Source organism: Paroedura picta, chromosome 10 (assembly GCF_049243985.1).
Source record: "Paroedura picta isolate Pp20150507F chromosome 10, Ppicta_v3.0, whole genome shotgun sequence".
Lineage (NCBI taxonomy): Eukaryota > Metazoa > Chordata > Lepidosauria > Squamata > Gekkonidae > Paroedura > Paroedura picta.
In genome coordinates this window covers 2816897-2843751 of record NC_135378.1, presented here as the reverse complement: position 1 = coordinate 2843751, position 26855 = coordinate 2816897, and the positions used below count along the sequence as shown (strand labels likewise).

The 26855-nt window shown below is 48.7% G+C and overlaps 1 protein-coding gene across 1 annotated transcript in view; it reads left to right on the top strand.

Moving 5' to 3' along the window:
- MSANTD1 (Myb/SANT DNA binding domain containing 1) overlaps positions 1 to 18374 on the top strand; it is a 52551-nt gene extending 34177 nt beyond the window's left edge. The window contains exons 2-3 of the mRNA XM_077301606.1: positions 9443 to 9727; positions 17768 to 18374. Coding sequence (XP_077157721.1) covers positions 9443 to 9727; positions 17768 to 18008 — 526 coding nt within the window. The 3' untranslated portion in view covers positions 18009 to 18374. The remainder of the gene's footprint in view (positions 1 to 9442; positions 9728 to 17767) is intronic.
- The last annotated feature ends 8481 nt before the right edge of the window (positions 18375 to 26855 follow it).

The following is a 26855-nucleotide window of genomic DNA, read 5'->3' as shown; positions in this document are numbered from 1 at the left end:
GGCAGCAGGTCCCGCGGTGCGAGGGAAAACCCCTACAGCATGAGGCGCGACCTCCGAACGTGGTAATTTTAGAGCTCCGGAACCCGGAGAACGGACTAAGTTGGGTGGGGGAGGCTCTTTTGGACTCTGGATGCGACCACAGCATGGTCCACCCCCAGATAGCCCGGGCTTTGGGGCTACCGAAGCGCATTCGGAAGGTTCCCCTGGTTTTCGTCCAGATGGACGGCAGCCCGATTCAGGGGGGACCTTTCGGGGAGGAGGTGGGTCCTATCGCCATCCACATAGGGGACCACCAAGAGCTGCGGTGGCTGATCCAGGTCCCCGTAGCGGGATATCGGGCGGTGTTGGGCCTGGATTGGCTGAAGGAACACAACCCCGTGGTGGACTGGCGGGCGGGGACCCTGAAGTTCGACTTGACGGTGGGTGCACGGCATCGGGTCCCCCACGAGAATTCCAGCCACAAGAGGACGGCGGCGCGTCCCAGGGGAGCGGCGGCGGCGCAGCAGGAGAAACCAGAGCCCGAGGTCCCGCCAGAGTACCGAGACCTCGCAGCTGTTTTCAGCGAGCGGGAAGCGGACGAGCTACCCCCACACCGCCGCATGGACTGCGCTATCAACATCCCAGAGGGGGCGGTACTACCCAAAGGGTGCATCTACAAGATGAGTGAGGGTGAGCTCAAGGACCTCCGGGAGTTTTTGGGTAAAAATCTGGCCCGAGGTTTCATCCGGCCCGCTTCCAGTCCCATGGGAGCTCCAGTTTTGTTCGTCCGGAAAAAGGATGGGTCCCGACGGCTGTGCCAGGACTACCGGGGCCTCAACGCCATCGCAGCGGGGAACGCTTACCCCCTCCCGCTGATCCCGGATTTGCTGGCCCGGCTGGGCAAAGGGACTCTGTTCACTAAGCTGGACCTAAGGGAGGCGTACTACCGGGTACGCATCCGGGAGGGGGATGAGTGGAAAACAGCGTTTAACTGTCAATTGGGACAATTCGAATTTAAAGTGATGCCGTTCGGTTTAAGCGGGGCACCTGGGGTTTTCATGAGTCTAATTAATGAGGTGTTGCAGGACCTTCTGTTTCAGGGGGTGGTTGTTTATTTGGATGACGTCCTGATCTACAGCCAAGATCCCCAAGAGCACGTGACCCTGGTGAGGGAGGTGTTAAAGCGCCTGCTGGCAAACCACCTATACGTGAAGCTGGCTAAGTGCGAATTCCACCGTCCCTCCCTGGACTATTTGGGCTACCGCATCTCAGCCCAGGGCATAGCTATGGACCCCGAGAAGGTGCAGGCGGTGCTGGCCTGGGAAAGGCCCCGCACCCGGAAACAGCTACAAAGCTTCCTGGGGTTTGCTAACTTTTTTAGAGGCTTCATCCCCAGATACTCCTCCGTAGTGGCTCCCCTCACGGACTTGCTAGGTACCAAGGGGAGAGGTCCTCGCGCCACGCGGCCCAGCGCAGCGCTCGGCTGGAATGAGAAATCGGAGGCAGCGTTCCTGGCCCTCAAGCAAGCTTTCGCGTCTGAGCCCACGCTACTGCACGTCGACCCAACCCAGCCGATGGTGGTACAAGTCGACGCCAGCGACGCAGCAGCCGGGGCGGTTCTCCTGCAGCGAGACAAGGCGGGACAGCTGAGGCCGGCGGCCTACCTCTCACGAAAATTCGCCGAAACGGAGCGGAACTGGTCTACCTGGGAGAAGGAGGCGTTTGCGATTAAGTTCGCCCTCACCGAATGGCGACATTGGCTGGAGGAAACAGAGGAGCCGTTCGAGGTCTGGACAGATCACAAGAATCTGGAGGCGCTCCGGCAACCGCGATCCCTGAACGCCAAGCAGATGAGATGGGCGGAGTTTTTTTCGCGGTACAATTTCAAGCTTGGTCACATCCCCGGCAAAGAAAATTTCCTCGCGGACGCCCTCTCCCGTCTGCCGCATTATGGGGAGGGGTACGCTCCCTGCACCAGGTCCGTGTTTGGTGAGGAGCAGCTGGGACGGGGGGTCGTCACTAGGCGTCGGGCCAGGGAGGAATGGGAGCCCGACCCGGCGACCGCCCCGCTCCGAGACCGCCTAGTGGCAGCCTACGGGACAGACGAGGAGCTGGCTGAGCTCCGGGACTCTTTGATTTTGGACTCCGGTCTCTGGCGGAGGGGGGAGGCTGTCTACGTCCCGGAAGGGCTACGACGGGAAGCCCTCAGCCTCTGCCACGATGCTAAGACCGCCGGGCACTTCGGTTTCGTAAAATCCTGGAAGTTGGCCCGGCGGCGGTTTTGGTGGCCCAGTCTGCGGCGGGACACAAAAGCTTACGTCAGTGGTTGTCCTGTCTGCCTGACCTGCAAGCCGGGGGTTGGCAAGCCGAAAGGTCTGCTGCACCCGCTCGAGGTCCCGACCCGGCCGTGGTCAGTGATCTCCATGGACTTTATAACAGACTTGCCTCCCAGCAAGGGGAAAACGGTGATCTGGGTGGTGGTAGATCTATTTTCCAAACAGGCCCATTTCATTCCTTGCGCCAGTGTCCCCAGTGCTTCACAGTTGGCTCGGATGTTCCTGGATCACGTGTTCCGACTGCACGGGCTGCCGGACAAGGTGATTTCCGATCGGGGCTCACAATTCGTGTCCCGGTTTTGGCAAGCTTTCCTGCGCCTGTTAGACATCGAGCAAGGGCTGAGCTCCGCTTACCACCCCCAGACGGACGGGCAGACCGAGCGGGTTAATCAAGTACTGGAGCAGTACTTGCGGTGTTTCGGTTCCTATCATCAAGACACCTGGGTGCCCCTGCTCCCCCTGGCCGAGTTCGCGTACAACAACGCAGACCACAGCAGCACGGAGATGTCGCCTTTTGCCGTCGTCTACGGGACAGACCTGAGACACTTCCCGGAGCTTGGAGAGGTCCCCGCCCGGGAATCGGCCGACCTTCGCGAGTGGGGGAAGCGTGCCGGGAGCTGCTGGAAGTCGCTGCAGGAGCAGCTCCACAAAGTCAAGGCAGCGCAGAAAGAGGACGCCGACCGGAAGAGACGACCAGCTGAGGAGATCCGACCGGGGGATCGAGTTTACCTTTCCACCCGGAACCTACGGTTGAATTTGCCCAGCAAGAAGCTAGGCCCTCGGTTTTTGGGGCCTTTCGAGGTCTTGGCCCCGATCAACGAAGTTTCGGTCAAGCTCAAGCTCCCCAAGAACCTCCGGCACATCCATCCCGTCTTTCACGTGAGCCTTCTAAAAAAAACTCCGGACGGTGACGTTTGGCACCCCGTGTTTTCCCCGCCAGCGCCCGAGGTCCTGCCGGGGGGGGAGCACCACGAGGTGGCGGATATCCTGGACTCTAGACTCCACAGGGGGAAGTTGCAGTACCTCGTGGAATGGAAGGACTTCGCTTTGGGGGACCGGGAATGGGTCTGGGCAGCGGACGTCCTTGCGCCCCGACTCACTGAACGTTTCCACAAGCGGTATCCTGGCCGTCCCGGGGGGTTGGAGAATGGACCTTTGGGGGGGCAGAATGTCGTGGTTCGGTCCTTGGTGGCTTGGGAACCGGACCGAACCCCGCCATCAGAGGCGCCCGCGATCACGGAGGTAGGGCATGGTGATCATAGGCAAGCCGGCAGCTGGGCGCCCCACCCGATCGTTGAGGTGGCAATGGCCGCTAAAGAACCTCAATGTCCCCCTCCACCTTTTGACAAGGGCCCGGAGATGGCCTTTTGTTCCAGGAAAATGGGCCATCAGGAACCCCGGAAAACCTCGCATATGTGCATGAGTCATGATTGTATCAGCATGTTCCCTCCGCAAGTACTGGGTGGGGCAATACAGCCTAAGGAGGTGGGTTTTGTATAAAAGGGAGCTTCCACCTGGAGTTCGGTGGAAGCTCTTACTCCATACCAGCGGACTCCACGTTGCTGAAATAAAGCTTGTTCCTGTTGTATCGTTCACCAGGCCTGGCGTGACGTTTTCTTCAAAGGGGCACCCTGTTTTTTCAGTTAGCAAGCGGGTCCCCGACAGGGAGAGGACTGCGCCCTGCGGTACCCCATAAGGGAGTCCGCAGGGACACGAGAACTCTTCCCCCACCGCAACCATCTGGGTCTGGTTCTGGAGGAAGGGGCGTATCCAGTGCAAGGCTGTGCTCTGTATCCCCATGCCGGTGAGGCGATGGATCAGAAGGTCGTGATCCACGATGTCAAAGGCTGCCGATAGGTCCAAAAGGACCAACACGGCCGACCCACCTCTGTCCAGCTGGCGACGGAGATCATCCAAAAGGGTGACCAACCCGGTCTCCACCCCGTGGCCAGGACGGAAGCCCGATTTATATGGATCGAGTGCCGAAGTTTCCTCTAAGAATGCTGAGAGGTGGTAAGCCGCAGCCACCACCTTGCCCAGGAACGCCAGATGCGATACTGGGCAGTAGTTGGCAGGGTCCTGCGGGTCCAGCGTTGATTTTTTTAGGAGAGGGCGAAACACTGCCCCCTTTAGACGCTCAGGAAACTCCCCCGAACTTAGGGAGGAGTTGATGAGATCTCTGAGCTGGCCTCCTATCCCCTGGCCGCCTCCCAGCCAGTTTGGTGTAGTGGTTAGTAGTGCGGACTTCTAATCTGGCATGCCGGGTTCGATTCTGCGCTCCCCCACATGCAACCAGCTGGGTGACCTTGGGCTCGCCACGGCACTGATAAAACTGTTCTGACCGGGCAGTGATATCAGGGCTCTCTCAGCCTCACCCACCTCACAGGGTGTCTGTTGTGGGGAGAGGAATGGGAAGGCGACTGTAAGCCGCTTTGAGCCTCCTTCGGGTAGGGAAAAGCGGCATATAAGAACCAACTCTTCTTCTTCTTCTTCTTCGAGGAGCCAGGAAGGGCAGGGATCAAGGGGGCAAGTGGTCGCCCTGACCGAGCTTAGCAAGTTGTCCACTTTGGGAAGAGAAAGCCGCCTGAAGCCATCAAACCTCACTACCAAAGGCGGCCAACAGGTCTCATAGAATCATAGAATCATAGAGTTGGAAGGGGCCATATAGGCCATCTAGTCCAACCCCCTGCTCAACGCAGGATCAGCCCTAAGCATCCTAAAGCATCCAAGACAAGTGTGTATCCAACCTTTGCTTGAAGACTGCCAGTGAGGGGGAGCTCACCACCTCCTTAGGCAGCCTATTCCACAGCTGAACTACTCTGACTGTGATAATTTTTTCCTGATATCTAGCCTATATCATTGTACTTGAAGTTTAAACCCATTACTGCGTGTCCTCTCCTCTGCAGCCAACAGAAACAGCATCCTTCCCTCCTCCAAGTGACAACCTTTCATATACTTAAAGAGGGCTATGATGTCCCCTCTCAACCTCCTTTTCTCCAGGCTGAACATTCCCAAGTCCCTCAACCTATCTTCATAGGGCTTGGTCCCTTGGCCCCAGATCATCCTCGTCGCTCTCCTCTGTACCCTTTAAATGTTATCTACGTCCTTCTTGAAGTGAAGCCTCCAGAACTGCACACAGTACTCCAGGTGCGGTCTGACCAGTGCCGTATACAATGGGACTATGACATCTTGTGATTTTGATGTGATGCCCCTGTTGATAAAGCCTAAAATGGCATTTGCCTTTTTTACCGCTGCATCACACTGCCTGCTCATGTTTAGTTTACAATCCACAAGTACCCCAAGGTCTCGTTCACACACAGTGTTACCTAGAAGCGTATCCCCCATCCAGTAGGCATGCTTTTCATTTTTCTGACCCAGATGCAGAATTTTACACTTATCTTTATTAAATTGCATCTTGTTCTCATTTGCCGATTTTTCCATTGTGTTCAGATCTCGTTGAACTATCTTCCGGAGTATTTGCCAGTCCTCCCAATTTGGTGTCATCTGCAAACTTGATGAGTAGTCCCTCCAGATTGCAGTCCTTCAACTTATCCATCAGAACATCATGGGGAACCTTGTCAAAAGCTTTACTAAATTCCAAGTAAATGACATCAACCGAATTTCCACAATCCAGCAAACCTGTTACTTGGTCAAAAAAGGAAACCAGGTTGGTCTGGCAGGACCTGTTGGAGACAAATCCATGCTGACTTCCTTGGATCACCAAATTGTCCTCCAGATGTTTGCAGATCGCTCCCTTTAATATCTTCTCCATTATCTTCCCCACAACAAAGGTCAGACTCACTGGTCTGTAGTTTCCTGGGTCATCCTTCCTCCCTTTTTTGATGATCGGAATAACGTTTGCTCTCTTCCAGTGCTCCGGGACATCTCCAGTCCTTAAAGAGGTTCCAAAGATGATGGATAAGGGCTGTGTAAGTTCTCTGGAAAGTTCTTTGAGTACTCTCGGATGCATTTCAGCTGGACCAGGGGATTTGAACTCATCCAGTGCAGCTAAATGCCTCTCGACAACCTCTCTATCCATGTTAACCTGCCACCCAGACACTATCCTTTGGCTACTGCCATCTCTAGATGTGCCTAAACACTTTGATCTGTGGGAACAGATGTAAAATAGGCACTAAGCCTTTCTGCTTTTTCTGCATCTTCCGTTAGAGTTTGTCCATCCGCACCCAACAGTGGGCCTATTGCCTCCTTTACTTTACGTTTGCTCCTCACATAGCTGAAAAATCTTTTCTTGTTACAATGGGCTTCCCTGGCCAATCTTAGCTCACTCTCAGCTTTGGCCTTTCTGATTATTGATCTACAGTACCTAGTAACCTGTAGGTACTCTTCTTTAGAGCTCTGTCCTTCCCTCCATTTCCTGAACATTTCCCTTTTCTTTCTTCGTTCCTCTTGAAGTTCTCTGTTCATCCAAATAGGCTTCTTAGAGCTACTGCAGTGTTTTCGTCTTTCTGAGATAGTCATTGATTGAGCATGCAATAGCTCTAGTTTGAGTAGCGCCCACCCTTCACATGCTCCCTTCCCTTCCAGCATTCTCGTCCATGGTATGACACTCATCATGTCTCTGAGTTTATTAAGGTTTGCCTTATGAAAATCCAACATCCGCGTCTGGCTACAAGCTTCCTTGGCTCCCCATCTCAAAAGGAATTCTATGAGGACATGGTCACCTCCCCCTAGGGTCCCCACCTCCTTCACCTCATCCACCAACTCTTGCCTGTTGGTCAGTATTAAGTCCAGTATGGCTGAACCTCTTGTGGGTTCATCTACCATTTGATAAATGAAATTGTCAGCCAGGCAGGTCAGAAAGTTGTATGACTGAGGACGCTTCGCAGAGTTTGTTTCCCAGCACACATCTGGGAAATTGAAGTCACCCATGATGACAAGGTTGCATGACTGAGGACGCTTCGCAGAGTTTTCGCAGAGTCTCCAGTTCATTTATTGTATTAATTGTGGCGGGAAGGTCACGACGGAGTGACAAGACTTTATCAGCCTGGAGAAAAGGAGGTTGAGAGGGGACATCATAGCCCTCTTTAAGTGTTTGAAAGGTTGTCATTTGGAGGAGGGAAGGAGGCTGTTCCCATTGGCTGCAGAGGAAAGGACACGCAGTAATGGGTTTACACTACAAGTACAACAATATAGGCTAGATATCAGGAAAAAATGTTTCACAGTCAGAGTAGTTCAGCAGTGGAATAGGCTGCCTAAGGAGGTGGTGAGCTCCCCCTCACTGGCAGTCTTCAAGCAAAGGTTGGATACACACTTTTCTTGGATGCTTTAGGATGCTTAGGGCTGATCCTGCGTTGAGCAGGGGGTTGGACTAGATGGCCTGTATGGCCCTTTCATCTCTATGATTCTATGATTCTATCCGCAAAATGGCTCGCAAATGCCTCGCAGCCAAGTGCCAATTGTCTAGTATTTCGGTGCCCCTCAGGGGCGGTGAGTGATCTAATTACCCTGAATAGGTGGGCCGGGCGAGAGCTTGCGGACGTGGTTTCCGTGGCAAAAAAACTCTCGTTTAGCCACTTTCACTGCCATCTCATAAGCCCTCATAAGCGTGCGAGATGTTCTTGTATCCTCGGCACGAGTCTTCTGCCACACTCGCTCCAGTCGTCTCACTTCCTTTTTCTTCTCCTGAAGTCCCCCGGTATACCAGGGGGCCCGTTTGAATCGAGGGCAGAGAGGATGTTTAGGGGCAATCTCATCTATAGCAACCATCAGGCAGGACTGCCAGTCCTCCACCAAGGCCGCCAGTGAGTCGCCAGGAGGCATCGGGTCCCGCAGAGCATTCTGGAAGCCAATCGGATCCATAAGTCTCCGCGGGCGGGCTAAAATCTGCCCGCCGCCCAACTGGGGAGGGGGTGGTATCCTGAGCTGAGCCCGCAGGGCATAGTGGTCTGACCACGGCACAGCCAAGGCTCCATCCAGAACCACCTCTATCCCAGCACCAAAAATCAGATCGAGTGTGTAGCCGGCGTGATGGGTAGGGCCGGTAACAAATTGTGAGAGCCCCAGTGTTGCCATGGAAGACACCAGGTCTCCACCAAGTTCTGAGGACCGCACGTCCGCATGAACATTGAAGTCACCCAGGATTAAAAGCCTGGGAAACTGCAGCGCCCAGGCGGCCGCCTCCTGCCAGATGGCCAGTTTGTCAGAATCACTTATGTGACCCTTCCAGAAAGCACAGCCTCATGCTAAGGCTGCCAACTCTGGGTTGGAAAATTTCTGGGGATCTAGGGAAGCATTTCAGCACCTTCAAAGACACTATTTCATGCACATATCAATGTCCACAAGTGGAACAAACATTTGGTGTTGCCCATTGCAGGTAATGGCACCAAGATACTCTTCATTCACAATTATTAGATTTCGGTGGGTAGCCATGTTGGTCTGAAGAAGCAGGACAAAGTCTGAGTCCAGGGGCACATCAAAAACAGAGTCCAGTCAGGCACCTTTAAGGCCAACTAAGATTTATTCACGGCGTGAGCTTCTGAGTGCATGCACTCTTCCTCAGACTAAATGCAAAACCATTATAACTGTGGAGATATAGGGCAAAAGCAAATTGTGGCAAATCTATTTTTGTTGTGCTATTTCAGACCAACACGACTCCCCACTTGAGTCCAGGGGCACCTTTCAGGCCAACCAAGTTTAATTCTGGGGAGAAGCTTTTGTGTGCCTGCACAGTTCTCTAGATACAGGTATCTGGAGTTGAATTAGACTTGGTTGGCATTAAGGGTGCCCCTGGACTCAAACTTTGTTCTTTTGATTTAGACTCGCCTTTTCATGGCTTGATTGTTTCTTAACTGTGAAAGAAAGAAATTTAATACACCAAATGTGACTGAACACCTCCCCCCCCCCATCACTTTACAGCAGATTTATTGGCAAGGGGCTCCTTCTAAGTCTGTGACATTTGTCTGGTCTTTTAATTGAAAGCATAAAAGTCCACAAATGAGATGATGAATTCTAAGCTCTGACTTGTTTTGTTTCTGTTTTTATTGGCTTTGCTTTGACAGATATCTTGATATGCTAAAATACTATATGTAACAGAATTTTAAAAATCCAGCATGAAATCACATCATTCCTGATCGTTTTGATGCTTAATATTGTTTCTTTTATCATAGGAAATTAAAATGCATGACTGACAGCGAAACTCTTGCACCGGATTGGCCTTATTTTAAAACTATTGACAGAATATTGTCTAAAGTGTCTGAGCACAATGATGTGAAAATGCATGACAGTCAGCAGCCAGGCCCCTCGACGTCCCAGACAGAGGCCTCGCAGTCCCCATCGGCCAAGTCCACGCCTCTCTACTTGCCATATAACCAATTCACCTATGAAGGGAGAGAAGAATTTTTTGAAGATGACCATTCCGACAGCTCTTCTAGCTTACTTTCTTATAAGTTAAGGTAACACGTTGTACTTCGAGATTTCATGTTGCGGGCCAAATGTGGGATGCAGCATGAAGCTATGATAGCCCCTTTGTATATGGGGTATTTAATTGCTACAAAAGCATCTTTGTGTTTTATGTCTATCCCTTGTAAAAGGTCATCTGATGGAATCAGCAGAGCAATCTGAGGGCCATTCCGCACAAGGACCAATGTTGCCAATTATTCACAGAATGCAGAAACGCTATATTAAATAGTGGAATTTCATCATTCCGCATACCTTTTTTTTTAGTGGAATATAGAAGTCCCAGTAGCATTTCATTCATTCCCCACAGGTTTCTGGTCTCGCTGGAATCGCAACAAAGGAAGCGATTTTTTTCTGCGTTTCTTCCCGCCCCTGGCCGTCAATCAAATGGAACAGCCAATGGGCTGTTGTGTTCATGCTCATGAAAAGATGGCCTGAGTGGCCCCTTCCAACTCTATGCTTCTGTGACCCTGTGATTGTAGGGCATTAGATTCATAGAATCATAGAATCTTAGAATCATAGAGTTGGAAGGGACCTCATGGGTCATCTAGTCCAACCACCTGCACTATGCAGGACACTCACAACCCTATTGCTCATCCACTGTAACCTGCCACCCCCTTAAGCTTTTACAGAATCAGCCTCTACTTTAAAATGTCCATAGATGGAGAACTTACCACCTCCCGAGGAAGCCTGTTCCACTGAGAAACCGCTCTAACTGTCAGGAACATCTTCCTGATGTTTATACGGAATTTCTTTTGAATTAATTTCATTCCATTGGTTCTGGTCTTCAACTGGGGTGCCTAAAACTGAACACAGTACTCCAAGTGAGGCTGAACCAGAGCAGAGGAAAGTGGTACCATCACCTCCTGTGATCTGGACACGATACTGTAAAATGCAACACTGATTAAATATATCCATTTGATACAGCCAAAAATCCAGTTTGCCTTTTTAGCCACTGAGTCACACTGCTGACTCATGTTCAGTGTAGGGTCTATTGAGACTCCCAGATCCTTTTCACACATGCTACTGCCAAGACAAGTCTCCCCCATAATATATTGGTGTATTTGATTTTTCCAACCTAAATGCAGAACTTTACATTTATCCCTATTGAACTTCATTTTATTCAGTTTAGCTCACTTCTCGAGCCTATCAAGATCATCCTGTATTTTGATTCTGTCTTTGGTTGTGTTTGCTATCCCTCCCAGTTTAGTATCGTCTTCAAATTTAATAAGTATCCCCTCTAAACCCTTATCCAAATCATGTATAAATATGTTGAACAACACAGGCCCCAGGACAGACCCCTGGGGAACTCCACTTCTCACCCTTCTCCAAGAGGATGCTAAACCATTAACAAGTACCCTTTGGGTACACTCTGGCAACCAGTTATCGATCCACCTGACAGAATTAAGGTTTATATCGCATTTACCAACTTCTCAACACAAATATCATGTGGAACCTTATCAAAAGCTGTACTGAAATCCAGATAAACTATGTCCATGCAGTATCATGTGTGAAAAGGATCTGGGAGTCTCAATAGACCATATATTGAACACTAGACTCATAGAATCATAGAATCATAGAGTTGGAAGGGGCCATACAGGCCATCTAGTCCAACCCCCTGCTCAACGCAGGATTAGCCCTAAGCATCCTAAAGCATCCAAGAAAAGTATGTATCCAACCTTTGCTTGAAGACTGCCAGTGAGGGGGAGCTCACCACCTCCTTAGGCAGCCTATTCCACTGCTGAACTACTCTGACTGTGAAAAACTTTTTCCTGATATCTAGCCTATATCGTTGTACTTGAAGTTTAAACCCATTACTGCGTGTCCTCTCCTCTGCAGCCAACAGAAACATCATCCTGCCCTCCTCCAAGTGACAACTAGGGGCAAAGCCTCCAGGAATACAACGGGCGCTAGAGCTTGGCAGTGGGAAGAGGAAGGGGAGGAGTTGTCCAGTCTGTAAGGGCATGGGGTTGAAGGTGTGTTGTGTGGGAGGTTGTGGTGGCATGGTGGCAAATGAGGCCATGGGTGTGGAGATATGGGTGTCAAGAACCTGTGGTGTGGAATGTTTGTTGAGTGTGGGAGAGGACGGACCTTTGGGAATTGTGGCATAGTGGTTACAGATGAGCTTTCCAGAGCCATGTCCTCAGATATGTGAAGGGAAAATCAGACTGGAGACTCTTCTTAGGGGAAGATTACATGGCAACCAATTCCCCCCAGTTCGGCGTCATTTCCCTTCTTGTGTGAATTAGGCCACATTCACCGAAATGCCCCTCTGCCCTAATACACATGGGGTAGTCACAGTACACAGGTGTCCACCCTGTTCCTTCTGTCTCCCATATTTTCACTGTTGGTAAAATGTTATGTGCCCACATGCTTCTTTCATGGTTGCTCCTTAGAAGAACGGATTTTTGTACCCTATTGCTTACTACCCAAAGGAGTCTCAAAGCGGTTTACAAACACATTTTCCATTCGTCTCTCCACAATAGTCAACCTGTGAGGTATGTAGGGTTGTGAGAGATCTGAGAGAACTGGGAATGGGCCGCATTTCCCAGCAGGCCTCAGGTGTCTCAAAGCATTTTCCAATAGTCTTCCCCTTCTCTCCCCATAGCGGACTCCACATGAGGGAGGTGGGGTAGCGAGCCTCACAGGGAAGCTGGCAACCCTAAGAGGAAGACTCTCTGTGCACAGCAGTCTTGACCTTAGTAAGGTTTTTAATACTGTTTTTTTATTTGCCAGGCCAAGGCTATTTGCCAGTTACTATTTCAGTTACGATGTGTCTCCAGACATTTACTTGTTCTCTATTTAGTTTCAGGCTGTAAATATTTATTTAGATCTTCCTGCACTTTCCAGACTCACAGGACTGATGCTGGTCTGCCTGTCTGCGCCCCAGAATACAAACAGTTGCTGATAAGGGCTGGCCATAACCCATAGGCCAGGAGGGACACTCCTGCACCACTCCCTCCCAACTGCAGGCAAAAATGGCTCCTTTGAAGGCTGGACTCTGAGGCATTGTACGATTTTGAAGTCCCACCTCCAAACCTCCAGGAATATTTCCAACCCAAGGGTAGCCAACCTACAGGTGTGGCCTGGAGAGCTCCTGGAATTACAGCTCACCTGCAGAGTATAAAGATCAACTCCCCAGGCAGAAAGGGCTACTTTGGACAGGGTTGTGGTAGAGGAGAAACATTTAAGGCTTCCCACACAGGTTGCTGTTGAATTGAAAGACTTGAGGCCTACTGCACAGGGTTGTTGTGCAGATGAAACAGGAGACAAAAGAGCCAGTTTCCTCTGCAGAATAACGCTATGCAGTGGCCTCAAATCTGCAGAGAGTTGCAAAGAAGAAAGACACATGGCTTGGCTGTGTCTAATCTCCGGGCAGAGCAGTATTTTAAGTGAGAAGGGGCTTTTCTGTGGCCTCCCTGTCAGGCAACTGTTTGGCAGAAGGGGAAAGTCCCCCCCCCCTTCAAAAGGAAGGCCCTCAGGCTCCCCTGCGTTGCTCTTGGAAAGGCCTCCCTCCCCTCAGTCAGGGGCTGTCAGAGGCTCCTTCGCAGCAGGCCTGAAGGGGGGGGGAGCACTCTGCAGCTTCCTGCCAGCTCTGTCAGGGCTCTGAGGCCATTTGCAGTTGGACTTGACAGGACAGCCTTGGGCGAAAAGGGCTGGCGCAGCCTCTGTTCTCATCCCCCTTGGCAGCCCTTCTGACCTCCTCTCCCTGCGGTGGTCAGGGGCAGACTGGCAGCCAGACTGGGCTGGGTGAATGGAATTTTGGTCTGTCCTGGTGAGGGGCCAATAGGAAGGTGCTTTGCACGCCTCCCCATTGGCTGCTTGGCCCTGGATGGACACTCGGAGGGCCCAATCAGGAGCCGCTTTGCGGGTCCTGATTGGGCCCTCTGAATTTTTATCCTGGACAGGGTCCACCCTAACTCCTCCCCAGGTGGCCTTACCCTTTTATTTAATAGGACCCTGTCCTATTTAAAGATGAGTCAACAGTGTTACTCGATGGCTAAAAAGACAAATTGGATTTTTGGCTGTATCAAACGGATATATTTAATCAGTGTTGCATTTTAGAGACATGTGTCTCAAGCATACAAACCCTCCTTCTCTGTCCAAGTTGCAATTCCCCTCTTAGCTTCCTGAAACAGCTTTCTCCAAATGGTGTCGCCATCCCTGTTTATTGATGTAGAACACATCTACTGGCACAGTCCCCGTAATGGAAATAATAACGGATGCCTTTTGTCCCGGCCCATGGAGCGTTCCGATAAATGGCGGCTGGGGAGACCCGGCTCTGCAGCCCCTTTACTGTCCTGCCGCCACTGCCACTTCCGGTCTTGGCCATCAGGAGTGCAGGAATGGCCTCAGAATATGTGCAGCAGAGGCCGCTGCTGGTGTGGCCTGGCACTGAGCCCTGCTTACTGCACCACTGCTGCCAGTTGTCAGAGGCTGATCCTGACCTCAGACAGCAGGGAGGACCTCAGATAGTGGTAGTGCCGCAGATGGCGAATAGGTGTTAGTTCCTACATTGTGCAAAGGTTTGGACAAGATGACTCTGTAGGTCCCTTCCAAATCTATGATTCTATGAATTCCCTTGCTAGCTTATCAAGAATTATACAGTTTCTAGTAACAGCTTTCAGATCTTAAATCTTCATCAGAATTACAAATATATCTCATCTAGAACTGCTAACAGGCACATAGAATCATGGAAACATAGAATAATAGAGTTGGAAGGGGCCTCATGGGTCATCTAGTCCAACCCCCTGCACTATGCAGGACACTCACAACCTCATCGCTCGCCCACTGTCACCTGCTGCCCCCTTGAACCTTCCCAGAATCAGCCTCTCCGTCAGATGGCTATCCAGCCTGTTTTAAAATTTCCAAAGATGGAGAACCCACCACCTCCCGAGGAAGCCTGTTCCACTGAGAAACCACTCTGTCAGGAACTTCTTCAGGATGTTTAGATGAAATTTCTTTTGAATGAATTTCATCCCATTGGTTCTGCTCTCTCCCCTCAAATTCGCACTGATGTTCTTACCAAAAAATAAGCCTGGAACATTTATTATACATTTGTCTCTCATGCTTAACTACCCATACTGAGTCGCTAATTTATTTTGTGATTTTCACGAACCCTGTTTTAGTAAGCACTCTTACTTGAAATCAGCTTTTTTGCAAATTGTGGCACAATCTTTAATGAGAATTTGTCTAATTTGGCCATTTAGAAACTTGCATTTTCCAGACTCTCCCCTTTCTGCAACCATAGACGTTCCATCCACTACACTCTGGCCAATTCTAGTTGTGTGGAAAAGGCTGGGAGAGCGATCATGTGGCTGTCGGGCTAATTCCTGCTTCCAGATGATGTCGTTGCTGGTGCATATTAGCCTGCCATTGCACTACCTTAATCCACATCCCTTTAGGTGCTCTAGGGGGCAATGGGGCTATGCAGGCCCAGATCCTCCCTGTACTACAGAGGCCTGGAGGGGACAAAAAATACACTCCAGAGGTTCTCAACCACTCCAGTGCTGCGACCCCAACTGCAGCAGTGGCGCGGTCAGCGGCGGCATGTGCGGGGTGCAGCGTACGCTTGAGTGTTTGCGTGCACAGGTGTCCATGTGTGCATACGCCCAACAGTCGGGCAGCGTGGATGCAGCCATTGCAATGCCCCTCAATAGCTGGTCACCACTGGTCACCGCACTGCTGCTGCTCCACTACCACAGTTCGCCATTGCAGGTCGCTGCCCCGCCACTGCTGCCCGACCACCGCTTACGGCCACCTGTGGACGCCACCACCGCTGCTGCTCTGGCAGCAACCAACCTGGGGGCCCCGAAGAAGGGTCCAGGTGACCCCAAATGGGGTTGCGACCCCTAGGTTGATAACCACTGCCCTACTCAGTTCTGTGGCACTTTGTGGCACCATGGAGCTGATCGGGGCATTTTTCTTTTTTGCAGGAATGTGGGATTGTGTTCTCATGCAATCCCACCTTCCTCCAAACTCTCCCTGCGTGGCAGAACTGTTCCACCCCATCTGTGTACATCAGGATGCACAAATTCTGGGCAGACTGCATCCACCACCAAGATGTGTCCCCCATGAGGACACAGAAAGCAGCGAATGCAGCCCCACCACAACCTACTGCTGGCATCCCAGAATTGCACCACTTGTGTGGAATAGCCCTCAAAATCTCTTTTCTATTTTCATTTGTAGTTTCAAAGAAGTCCTGGTGTGAACACATGTTTTTTGTACATACACTGTTCATATAACATGTCTTATTTTGGTTGCACCTTGGGTCAATACAAAACACTACTTTAAAGGCGGCTTTTAAAATTTCTCCCTTTTCCTCTGTTTTGGAAAAGCACTCCTCTGTGTCAATGCAGTACAGTCCTTTTTAAAGTGCCCTTCTATCCAACATGAGTGGCAAATGACTTTGCTTTCATTGCTTATATTTAAAGCTACTTGATCAATATTTGCTTCAGTTTTATTATAAAAGTTTTCAAATTGTTTATGTTTGTAAGTCTATTGAAGCTGGCTTATTGTTTCAGTTAAAGGCAGATTGTTTTTTGCTTCATTCTGACCGTTTATGCACTGGAGGTTTCATGCCAGGCTGCAGGCTGGAGTTTTAGTCATAGCAGGTTGCCCCACCTCTTCCTGCACCCACATGGGGTAATACTTGGCCTGGGGCACCTCATCCGCCTCCAATTTGTGCTCCTGCATGAGAGCTGGGGCACTGAAGTTCCCAGTGCATAAACGGTCTCTGAGACACAAAATTTCATACATCTTTGGCAAACTTATTAAGATTAAGACAAGGAGATTCTGTTCTGCTATTTCTTTCCCATCACTTCGGGCCTGTTCAGTTAAAGTAAGCAACTCAGCCAAGTTCCATTTCTCTGGCATTTATATAAAGTGGACTATAAACTGCCCTGAGCCACAGGGTGGCGGCAATGCCAAGAGGATTGATGCTTAAAAGACTGCTTAAAAGAAAAAATAGTTTTATTGTGAAGCTTTGTAAAGAAAGATGAATGAGAGGGAGATTCTTAACAGCCTAACTGTTCTGTTCTGTTGTTCACTCTTTCTGTTCTGGAGGCAAACAGGTAGAAATTGTGCTCAGAGGAGCTGGATATCTCCAACTGAACCAATCTGAACACACAAAAAGCTATTTGAAACATATCAGGAAGTTATCTGCTAATTACAGATAACCTCCAATGATCCATTTTCTTATCCAATCATGCATAAGACAGATTTTGCATATTCCAACAACATAGTTTGTAGGGTAGTTGTGCAGATATAATGGGAGACATGCATATAGAATACCTGAGCTCCTTGGAGGGTGGAAATAAAATAATTAATATTAGATTAGCAAGGTGCTCAGTGTGTATACCAAATAATATTATTAAAAAGAACTGGGGAATTGAATACCAGACAGGTTTTAAGGAAGACATGAAACTTTGTAGCATGCAGTAAACTAGCGATCCCCAACCAGTGGGCCGCGGACCACATGTGGTTCTTCAACTAATTGGAGGTGGGCCCCGAAGGACGCCTCCCCCCCCCGGCCCTTTACAACACACTTTGGGTGTCTCCCATCACTCCCAGATGGGACTATCTCGTTGCAGAGAAACAAGCTCGGGGTTCCCATTGATTTGTCATTGTCATGAGTTAAAATTTCCATGAAAATAAAATGTTCCTTATGTTCATTGTTGTTGCGTGTCTGTATCTTATTTTGAAGGGATGTTTAAACATTACCATAGCGATCAGAGAGCGTTAGGGCAGTGGTTGAGAGTAGAGGAGTAAACTACCCCCCCCCCACCGGGCCTCAGTAAAAAGCGTTGAGTGGTCCCCGATGAGTGGTCCCCGGTTATAAGAAGGTTGGGGACCACTGCAGTAAACCATTCTTTATGCAAGAACATTTTACAGTCTTTAGATATAGCCTTTGAAATACCAGTTGGTTGGTAACATCATCTTTGCCCCATCTAAGTGGATATAATCATTCTAAAGAGAAAATGAAAGTCCAATTAAGCTTCACAAGGAAATAACAATGCTTAACTTTTGCATTTCAGAACTGAAGAAAGACCGATGAAGAAAAGGAAAATGCAAAGTTGTAGCTTTCAAAAAAAGAAACTGAAGCTAATGGAAGCGATGCTAGAGGAGCAAAAGAAGTTGAGTAGAGCTATGGAAGAAACCTGCAGGGAAGTACGGAGGATTCTGGACCAGCAAAACATCATCCAAGTTCAGAGTCTGCAGCTGCAAGAAAGAATGATGAACCTTTTGGAGAAAATGATCTCTAAAGCTAATGTTTAGTTTATACTGTGACAATCCCAAGAGTACAATATTGATCTATTTTGAAAAAATTGCATATTATATAGAATTGCATCTTTCAGACTTTTCCAAGCAAATTAAAATAGTTGTGTAAAAATGCTTAAATGAAGAGTCTAATTAAGGTAGGATGTGAGCCATGTACACATATGGGGGACTTTTCAATGAAAGAACATCTGGACTTACCTTCTGAATATATTTTTTTTAAGAGAAAGAAAGCTGAAGATCAAGGGCAGGCAAATTATTACAGGCCTTATGTCAAAGGGAGAAATGTTTTGACTTGATGATTTTGTACAGGCCTTAACCTAGGGAGAACAATTTTTCAACTTAGTCCATGAACTTCCAAGAAATGTTCAAACTAGCTCTTACCTTTAAAAAAAAAATCCAATTAAATACAAACTTTAAAAAATGAAATGAATCAGGTGATGATGATGATGATGATTTTGATTTATATTCTGCCGCTCTTGAGACCATCTTGTGACAGGCTAAAAGAAATAGTAAAAACCACACAGAGATAAAATTAAACAATTAAAACCCGTTACTAAAATGTACCCAGCAGCAGACTAGACCCTCACCCCCTCCCTTCCCACTCAAACCGCCCCCCCATCCTGTGGTTCAGGAAGGAATGCTAGGTGTGCCTGTTTTAACATGTCATAAATCCTAACCATTAGTGGCTCTTAATAATTTGAAAAAGCCCTGGTGAGAGCAAGTAAGGGAACACACAGTGCTGGGCCTGGGAACAGTCTAGCAGAGGCTGAGTCAGCACCCAAGAATTGAGGTTTGTGAAAGTTACACAGCAAATGACTACAGCCAGCTGGAACAGCTGCTGTGAAAGTGAGTCAACAGAAAGGAGAGCTAGAGCAGACCCAAACAGAAAAAGGAATGACTGGGCTGGGCAGCTGATGGGCAAATGCGCTGGGTGTCAAGCATTTGCAGCCAAGTGGGGACAGTTACAGGATTTAAAGAGGAAATGAAATGGCTGCCATTCTGCTGGTAGAGCCACAGCCAAACTGCCTCACAATACATTATTTAGCTGTTTATAATATATTTGTGCCACCTCTCCAGGGAACTTGACCTGGACCAAGATATCCTATCAAATGGGAAGCTAAGATTAATGATTAACAGGAGAAGAAAAGGGGAGAATGAATCAATCTGTAGGGGAAAAAGAACAGATTAGACATATGTAAATGCATAAACACATGAGAAAGACTTCAGATTTGTGACTAACTCAGATGCAGATAAAGTGTTATCAGCCCTTCTCACAAATTAGAAGGGTAGCAGTTTTAGGGAAGGGTGATTTAGATCAGGACAATAACATTGGAAGAAAAGGATAAGCCACATCTTCAAAGCAGTTTCCCAGGAGGTTGCTAAGCACAAACCGCTTCACAATAGATTCTATTCATAGATCTCATATCTTGCTTAATCCGCATTTCTTCTTAGGAACTAATTGTCCCTGCACTCTAGAGACAGGCCAATGAAGACGAATGGGCTCAAACTTTGTACTGCTCCTTCAGACCATCATGGCTACCACCTGGATCTCACTCTAGAAACAGTATCTGAAGGGATGAGAAGGAGAGCTACAGCAGGAAAAACACACAATTGTCTCCATTGTGTTTTCGCTGCCTAAAGGTTGAAATCTGGCCAAAAGATCTAAAAGCATAAGGATAGCTGAACCAGCACGATCTCCACTCCATGGCCAGGATGGAATAGAATCATAGAGTTGAAAGGGGCCATACAGGCCATCTAGTCCAACCCCCTGCTCAACGCAGGATTAGCCCTAAGCATCCTAAAGCATCCAAGAAAGGTGTGTATCCAACCTTTGCTTGAAGACTGCCAGTGAGGGGGAGCTCACCACCTCCTTAGGCAGCCTATTCCACTGCTGAACTACTCTGACTGTGAACATTTTTTTCCTGATATCTAGCCTATATCGTTGTACTTGAAGTTTAAACCCATTACTGCGTGTCCTCTCCTCTGCAGCCAGCAGAAACAGCATCCTGCCCTCCTCCAAGTGACAACCTTTCAAATACTTAAAGAGGGCTATCATGTCCCCTCTCAACCTTCTTTTCTCCAGGCTGAACATTCCCAAGTCCCTCAACCTATCTTCATAGGGCTTGGTCCCTTGGCCCCAGATCATCTTCGTCGCTCTCCTCTGTACCCTTTCAATTTTATCTACGTCCTTCTTGAAGTGAGGCCTCCCGAACTGCACACAGTACTCCAGGTGTGGTCTGACCAGTGCCGTATACAATGGGACTATGACATCTTGTGATTTTGATGTGATGCCTCTGTTGATACAGCCCAAAATGGCATTTGCCTTTTTTACCGCTGCATCACACTGCCTGCTCATGTTTAGTTTACAATCCACAAGTACCCCAAGGTCTCGTTCACACACAGTGTTACCTAGAAGTGTATCCCCCATCCAGTAGGCATGCTTTTCATTTTTCTGACCCAGATGCAGAACTTTACACTTATCTTTATTAAATTGCATCTTGTTCTCATTTGCCCATTTTTCCATTGTGTCCAGATCTCGTTGAACTCTGTCTCTATCTTCTGGAGTATTTGCCAGTCCTCCCAATTTGGTGTCATCTGCAAACTTGATGAGTAGTCCTTCCACCCCCTCATCTAGATCATTAATAAATATGTTAAAAAGTACCTCAGGGCCGAGCACCGAGCCCTGAGGTACCCCGCTACTCACCTCTCTCCAGTCTGATAAAACACCATTGACAAAAAATCTTCTCTAACCAATTCCCTATCCACCTGACTATTTGAAAATCCAGATTGCAGTCCTTCAACTTATCCATCAGAACATCATGGGGAACCTTGTCAAAAGCTTTACTAAAATCCAAGTAAATGACATCAACCGCATTTCCACGATCCAGCACACCTGTTACTTGGTCAAAAAAGGAAACCAGGTTGGTCTGGCAAGACCTGTTGGAGACAAATCCATGCTGACTTCCTTAGAGAGCCAGTTTGGTGTAGTGGTTAGGAGTGCGGACTTCTAATCTGGCATGCCAGGTTCGATTCTGCACTCCCCCACATGCAGCCAGCTAGGTGACCTTGGGCTCGCCACGGCACTGATAAAACTGTTCTGATTGAGCAGTGATATCAGGGCTCTCTCAGCCTCACCCACCCCACAGGGTGTCTGTTGTGGGGAGAGGAATGGGAAGGCGACTGTAAGCCGCTTTGAGCCTCCTTCGGGTAGGGAAAAGCGGCATATAAGAACCAACTCTTCTTCTTCTTCTTCTTCTAGATCACCAAATTGTCCTCCAGATGTTTGCAGATCACTCCCTTTAATATCTGCTCCATTATCTTACCCACAACAGAGGTCAGACTCACTGGTCTGTAGTTTCCCGGGTCATCCTTCCTCCCTTTTTTGAAGATCGGAATAACGTTTGCTCTCTTCCAGTCCTCTAGGACATCTCCAGTCCTTAAAGATGTCCCGAAGATGATGGACAAGGGCTGTGCAAGTTCTCTGGAAAGTTCTTTGAGCACTCTCGGGTGCATTTCATCCGGTCCAGGGGATTTGAACTCATCCAGTGCAGCTAAATGCCTCTCAACAACCTCTCTATCCATGTTAACCTGCCACCCATCCTTTGGCTACTGCCATCTCTAGATGTGCCTAACCCCTTTGACCTGTGGGGAAAAAACAGATGTAAAATAGGCACTGAGCCTTTCTCCTTTCTGTGCATCCTCCGTTAGAGTTTGTCCATCCGCACCCAACAGTGGGCCTATTGCCTCCTTTACTTTACGTTTGCTCCTCACATAACTGAAAAATCTTTTCTTGTTACCATGGGCTTCCCTGGCCAATCTTAGCTCACTCTCACCTTTGGCCTTTCTGATGATTGATCTACAGTGCCTAGTAATCTGTAGGTACTCTTCTTCAGAGCTCTGTCCTTCCCTCCATTTCCTAAAACATTTTCCTTTTCTTTCTTAGTTTCTCTTGAAATTCTCTGTTCATCCAAATAGGCTTCTTAGAGCTTCTGCAGTGTTTTCGTCTTTCTGGGATAGTCATTGATTGAGCATGCAATAGCTCTTGTTTGAGTAGGAACCCTGACTGATATTGATCAATGGCTGAAACTTCCTCCAACAATGCTAGGACCTGGTCTGTGATGGCCCTTTCAACTATATTACCCAGAAACTGTAATTGGGAGACTGAGTGGTAGTTGGCAGCATTCTGTGGATCCAGCGATGTTTTTTTTTTTCCAGAAGAGGACGGACTACTTTCTCCTTAAGCCTTTTGGGGAACTCTTGAGATGACAAGGAAAGGCTGACAATATCCCCCAAGGCAGTGGTCCCCAACCCCCGGTTCAGGGACCGGGACCAGACTGTGAGTCAGTCGGTACCAGGCCTTGTCCTCCTCCTCTTCCTTGTCCTCCTTCCCAGTTGCTGCCTTGGGGGCTGCCCTACCACTCTGCCGCCAGCTCACCTTTGGTGCTCTCTGGCTGCCGCCCCCTTGGCGTGGCTCTGCACGTCAGTAGTGCCGGTGGGAAAGCAAGCGGAGCAGGGGCTCAGGCAGTGGCGGCGACGTCCCTCGGCAAAACATTACCCCTCCCCGGGCCTCAGTAAAATTGTCGTGTTGACCGGTCCCCGGTGATAAAAAGGTTGGGGACTACTTCCCCAAGGGGCCTCCAGTCCAATGGTCACCCAATTTGAGCAGCCATGATGTCCAGGTGACAAGTGGTCGCCCTTTTTTTAAAGTCATCAAATTGTCATCCCCTGCGACAATCACAGAGCTTCCGGTTCACATTCTATATGAATAGTTGCAGAAAGGACATGGCAGAGCAACAAGACTTTATCTGCAAAAAAGCTTGCTGATGCTTCATAGCCCAAGTCCAATTTACTACTATTCTGGCACCCTTCCTCAAGGGCGGTAAGAGTATGAACTATCCTAAATAAGTGTGCTGTCCGAAAGCTTGCGGAAGCAATTTCAGTGGCATAGTTTCACCACCAACTCATACACCTTTATTAGCGTGTGGAACGATCTTCTTGCAGTTTCGTTGAGAGTTTTCTGTCACACTCACTGTAGCTTTCTCACTTCCTTCTTCCTCTCAAGAAGCTCCTATGTATACCATGGAACCTGCTTTAGGCAAGGGAAGAGAGGGCTCTGAGTGTCAAGTGCTAAAAGAACTCACATCAAAACTTCTGTAAAAAGAAAGCTTTAATGGAAGTTTACTTCAGTCACTATAACTGGTGAAGTCAAATCTAATCCACAATACAAAGACAAGCCCTTTTCAAGACGATTCTCCCGCCCAAAACTTGAATGTTCCCAGGGGGAGGATTCCAGGTGCTAGTCCAGGCATTCCGCCAGGGAGTGTTACTTCTAGTGTGTTCTTGGACCGCCTGGCGCCTATTGACAAGATACACGATTATTGTTACACTAAGCAGAGCTAGCTGACAAGGTTCAAAAGACAAACAGTTCAAAGCGGCCACTACAAATCATGATAACTTGTGAACAGTAGACAGGTTTCATTTTCAGGCAGACAACTAACTTAACTGGCCAGGGTTACATAGGGGCCCAGCAATAATACTAAGACCTAATAAAATGGAAGAACTTTTGTAAGAACGCAATATGGCAGAGAACAGGCACTGATCCTGACATTGAGGAGTAATTTTTTCAATTGCAGCCATTAGGCAGGACAGCCAGTCCTTCACCAAGGTCACTAATGAATCACTGGAAAGTATCAGGTCCTTCAGAGCATTTACGAATCTCTCAGGTTCCAGTAGTCTCCGTGGGCAGGCTAAAATATGCCTGTCGACCAAACAGGGAGGGGGTGGTACCCTTAACTGGGCCTTCAGGGCATGGTGGTCCGTCCATGGTACAATGTTACTTGTCACAAGATCTACCGCTACCCTTGTGCCAAAGATCATGGCTAGCCTGATGGGTGGGACAGGCAACAAATTGTGAGAACCCTTATGCCACCATATCCAATACCAGGTCAGGGCCAAGTCCTGGGGATGGTGGATCTGTGTGGGCATTGAAGTCAACCAGGATTATGATCCTGGGAAACTACAATGGCAAGGCAGCTGCCTCCTCCAGCAGGCCCGATATGGCATCCAGTGGCTCATTGGGTGAGCAGTACACCAACCAAATGACCATGTTCTTGACCGATTCCCACCCTATACCGACACATTCCACCTCTGGGATCAATGATGCTGGGAGAGTCATGTAGGAGTAAGCTTCCCAGACAAGGATCACCTCCCTTCCACGGAGCCAAGACTGGTGGAGGATCAAGAACCCTGATGGGGCAGATCTTTCAGGGTGACTGTTTCACCCTCCTGCACTCAGGTCTCGGTCACACATGCCAGATCTACCTCGTGCATTGTGATACAGTCCAACAAGATCAAGGATTTGTTATTGATTGACCTGGCGTTGCATAACATCAGAGTCGGCTCCACTCTAGCCCTCCCCCCCAAAAAAAATCTGGGGATGGGGCAGAGATTTGCAGCATGTATTTTTAAAAAATATTTTATTTATTTTTATATATATATTGTGTGTGTGTGTATATATATGTATATATATATATATATATATGTGTGTATGTATGTATGTATGTATATGTATGTATGTATATATATGTATATGTATATGTATATGTATATATATATATATTACAGAAAGATGAAAAGAAAAAGAAACAACCAGGTGGCAAAATTATTGATTGATTGATTGATTGATTGTACTTATATACCGCCCTCCCCGGAGGCTCAGGGCGGTTTACATCATAACAAGGAACAATACATAAAACAGTCTATAAAAACATGTAATAACCTTATACTAATAACTAATAATTGTAACCAGATAACAGTACAACAGCACAATATAACAGTATGACAATATGGCAGTACAAACAGGTCCAGGGCTTATTGATGGAATTCTGAGGGGGGGCGGGGGTGGAGCAGGGGCCCTTTGGTCGCTGTTGATTACATCTGGTCTCAGCCAAATGCCTGGTGGAAGAGCTCCTTTTTGCAGCTGGTTAATGCTTCTGGGGGAGAGTCAGGGCGGCCATCCATCAGGAGGAAGAGGTGGGTGTCATCTGCATATTGATGGCAACCCAGCCCAGACTTCCGTACCAGTTGTGCGAGAGGGCGCATGAAGATGTTGAATAGGATAGGAGAGAGGACTGCTCCTTGTGGGACTCCACAAGTAAGTTGCTGGCGGTCTGATGTTTTCTCTCCTATTGCAACCCTCTGTCCACGATCCTGGAGGAAAGAGATCAGCCATTGAAGGGCTGTCTGTCCCTTGTATTCCAGCATTGATGAGGCGGCGAGTTAGAAGCTCGTGATTGACTGTGTCGAACGCAGCTGAGAGGTCTAATAATATCAGCAGTGCTGACTGGCGACGGAGGTCGTCCGTCAGGGCGACTAGCGCTGTCTCTACCCCGTGGCCAGGCCGGAAACCTGACTGGGATGGGTCTAGGACCAAAGCTTCTTCCAGGTATTCCGTCAGTTGGTTTGCGACTGCCCTTTCTATCATCTTGCCCAGAAACGAGTGTGAGACGGGCCTGCAGTTGTTAGGCTCTTGTGGATTTAGAGATGTTTTTTTCAACAGTGGGCATACCACAGCCTCTTTCAAACCCTCCGGGAATTCTCCTGTTGTGAGAGATAGGTTGATTATCTCCCGGAGGGGGGCCCTTTATCCTTATGCCAGCTGTTTTTAAGAGCCAGGATGGGCAAGGGTCTAGTGGGCATGTGGTTGGCCTTGTTCTTGCTAGTATCTTGTCCACTTCGGTCAGCGTGAGTCGTCTGAAGTTACTCATAGTTTTCTCCAAAGAGGGCCAAGGGGCCTCTAGTTCACTTTTTGTATCTAAAGTTGGAGGGAGGTCGTGGCGGAGTGTCGAGATTTTGTCTGCAAAATGACTCACAAATGCCTCACAGCTGATGTCCAATTGGCTACTGTTTTGTTGCCCTTCAATCAGGGCAGTAAGGGATCGAACTACCTTAAAAAATTGAGCTGGGCGTGAGTCTGCAGATGCCATGGTAGCCGAGTAAAAATTGCGTTTTACTGACGTCACGAGTCTTCCTCCAAACTCGCTCTAGCCGTCTCAGTTCCCGTTTCTTGTTGCAAAGCTCCTTGGTATACCAGGGAGCCCGCTTGAGATGGGGCCGGAGAGGGCGTCGGGGAGCTATCTCATCAATGGCAGTTAGCAGTCTATTATGCCAGTCACTGACCAGGCCATTGAGAGAAGTGCCGGGAGGCATTGGTTCCCGCAGAGCATTCAGGAATCTAATTGGATCCATAAGTCTCTGCGGGCGAGCTGAAATTTGCTCGGCGCCCAACTGAGGAGGTGGTGGAAGCCTTAGCCGAGCCTTTAGAGCATAGTGGTCTGACTTTGTTGATACATGTAAGAGTATAGTCTGTTATTATCTTAAAAAGAATATATTCAATTCCCATTGTATATTAGTCCTAACCTAAAAGTTACTGTTGTCTTTCTTAGCAAAGTAATTGTTAATACATATCTTTAACCGCTCCTATTAAATAAAAGGGTAAGGGCACTTGGGGAGGAGTTAGGGCGGGCCCTGTCCAGGATAAAAACTCAGAGGGCCCAATCAGGAGCCGCAAAGCGGCTCCTGATGGGGCCCTCCAAGTGTCCATCCAGGGCCATGCAGCCAATGGGGAGGCACGCAAAGTGCCTTCCTATTGGCCCCTCACCAGGACAGACCAAAATTCCATTCACCCAGCCCAGTCTGGCTGCCAGTCTGCTCCTGACCACCAAAGGGAGAGGAGGTCAGTAGGGCTGCCAAGGGGGATGAGAACAGAGGCTTGGACAGGCTGCGCCAGCCCTTTTCACACCAAGGCTGTCCTAACTGTCATGTCCAACTGTAAATTGCCTCAGA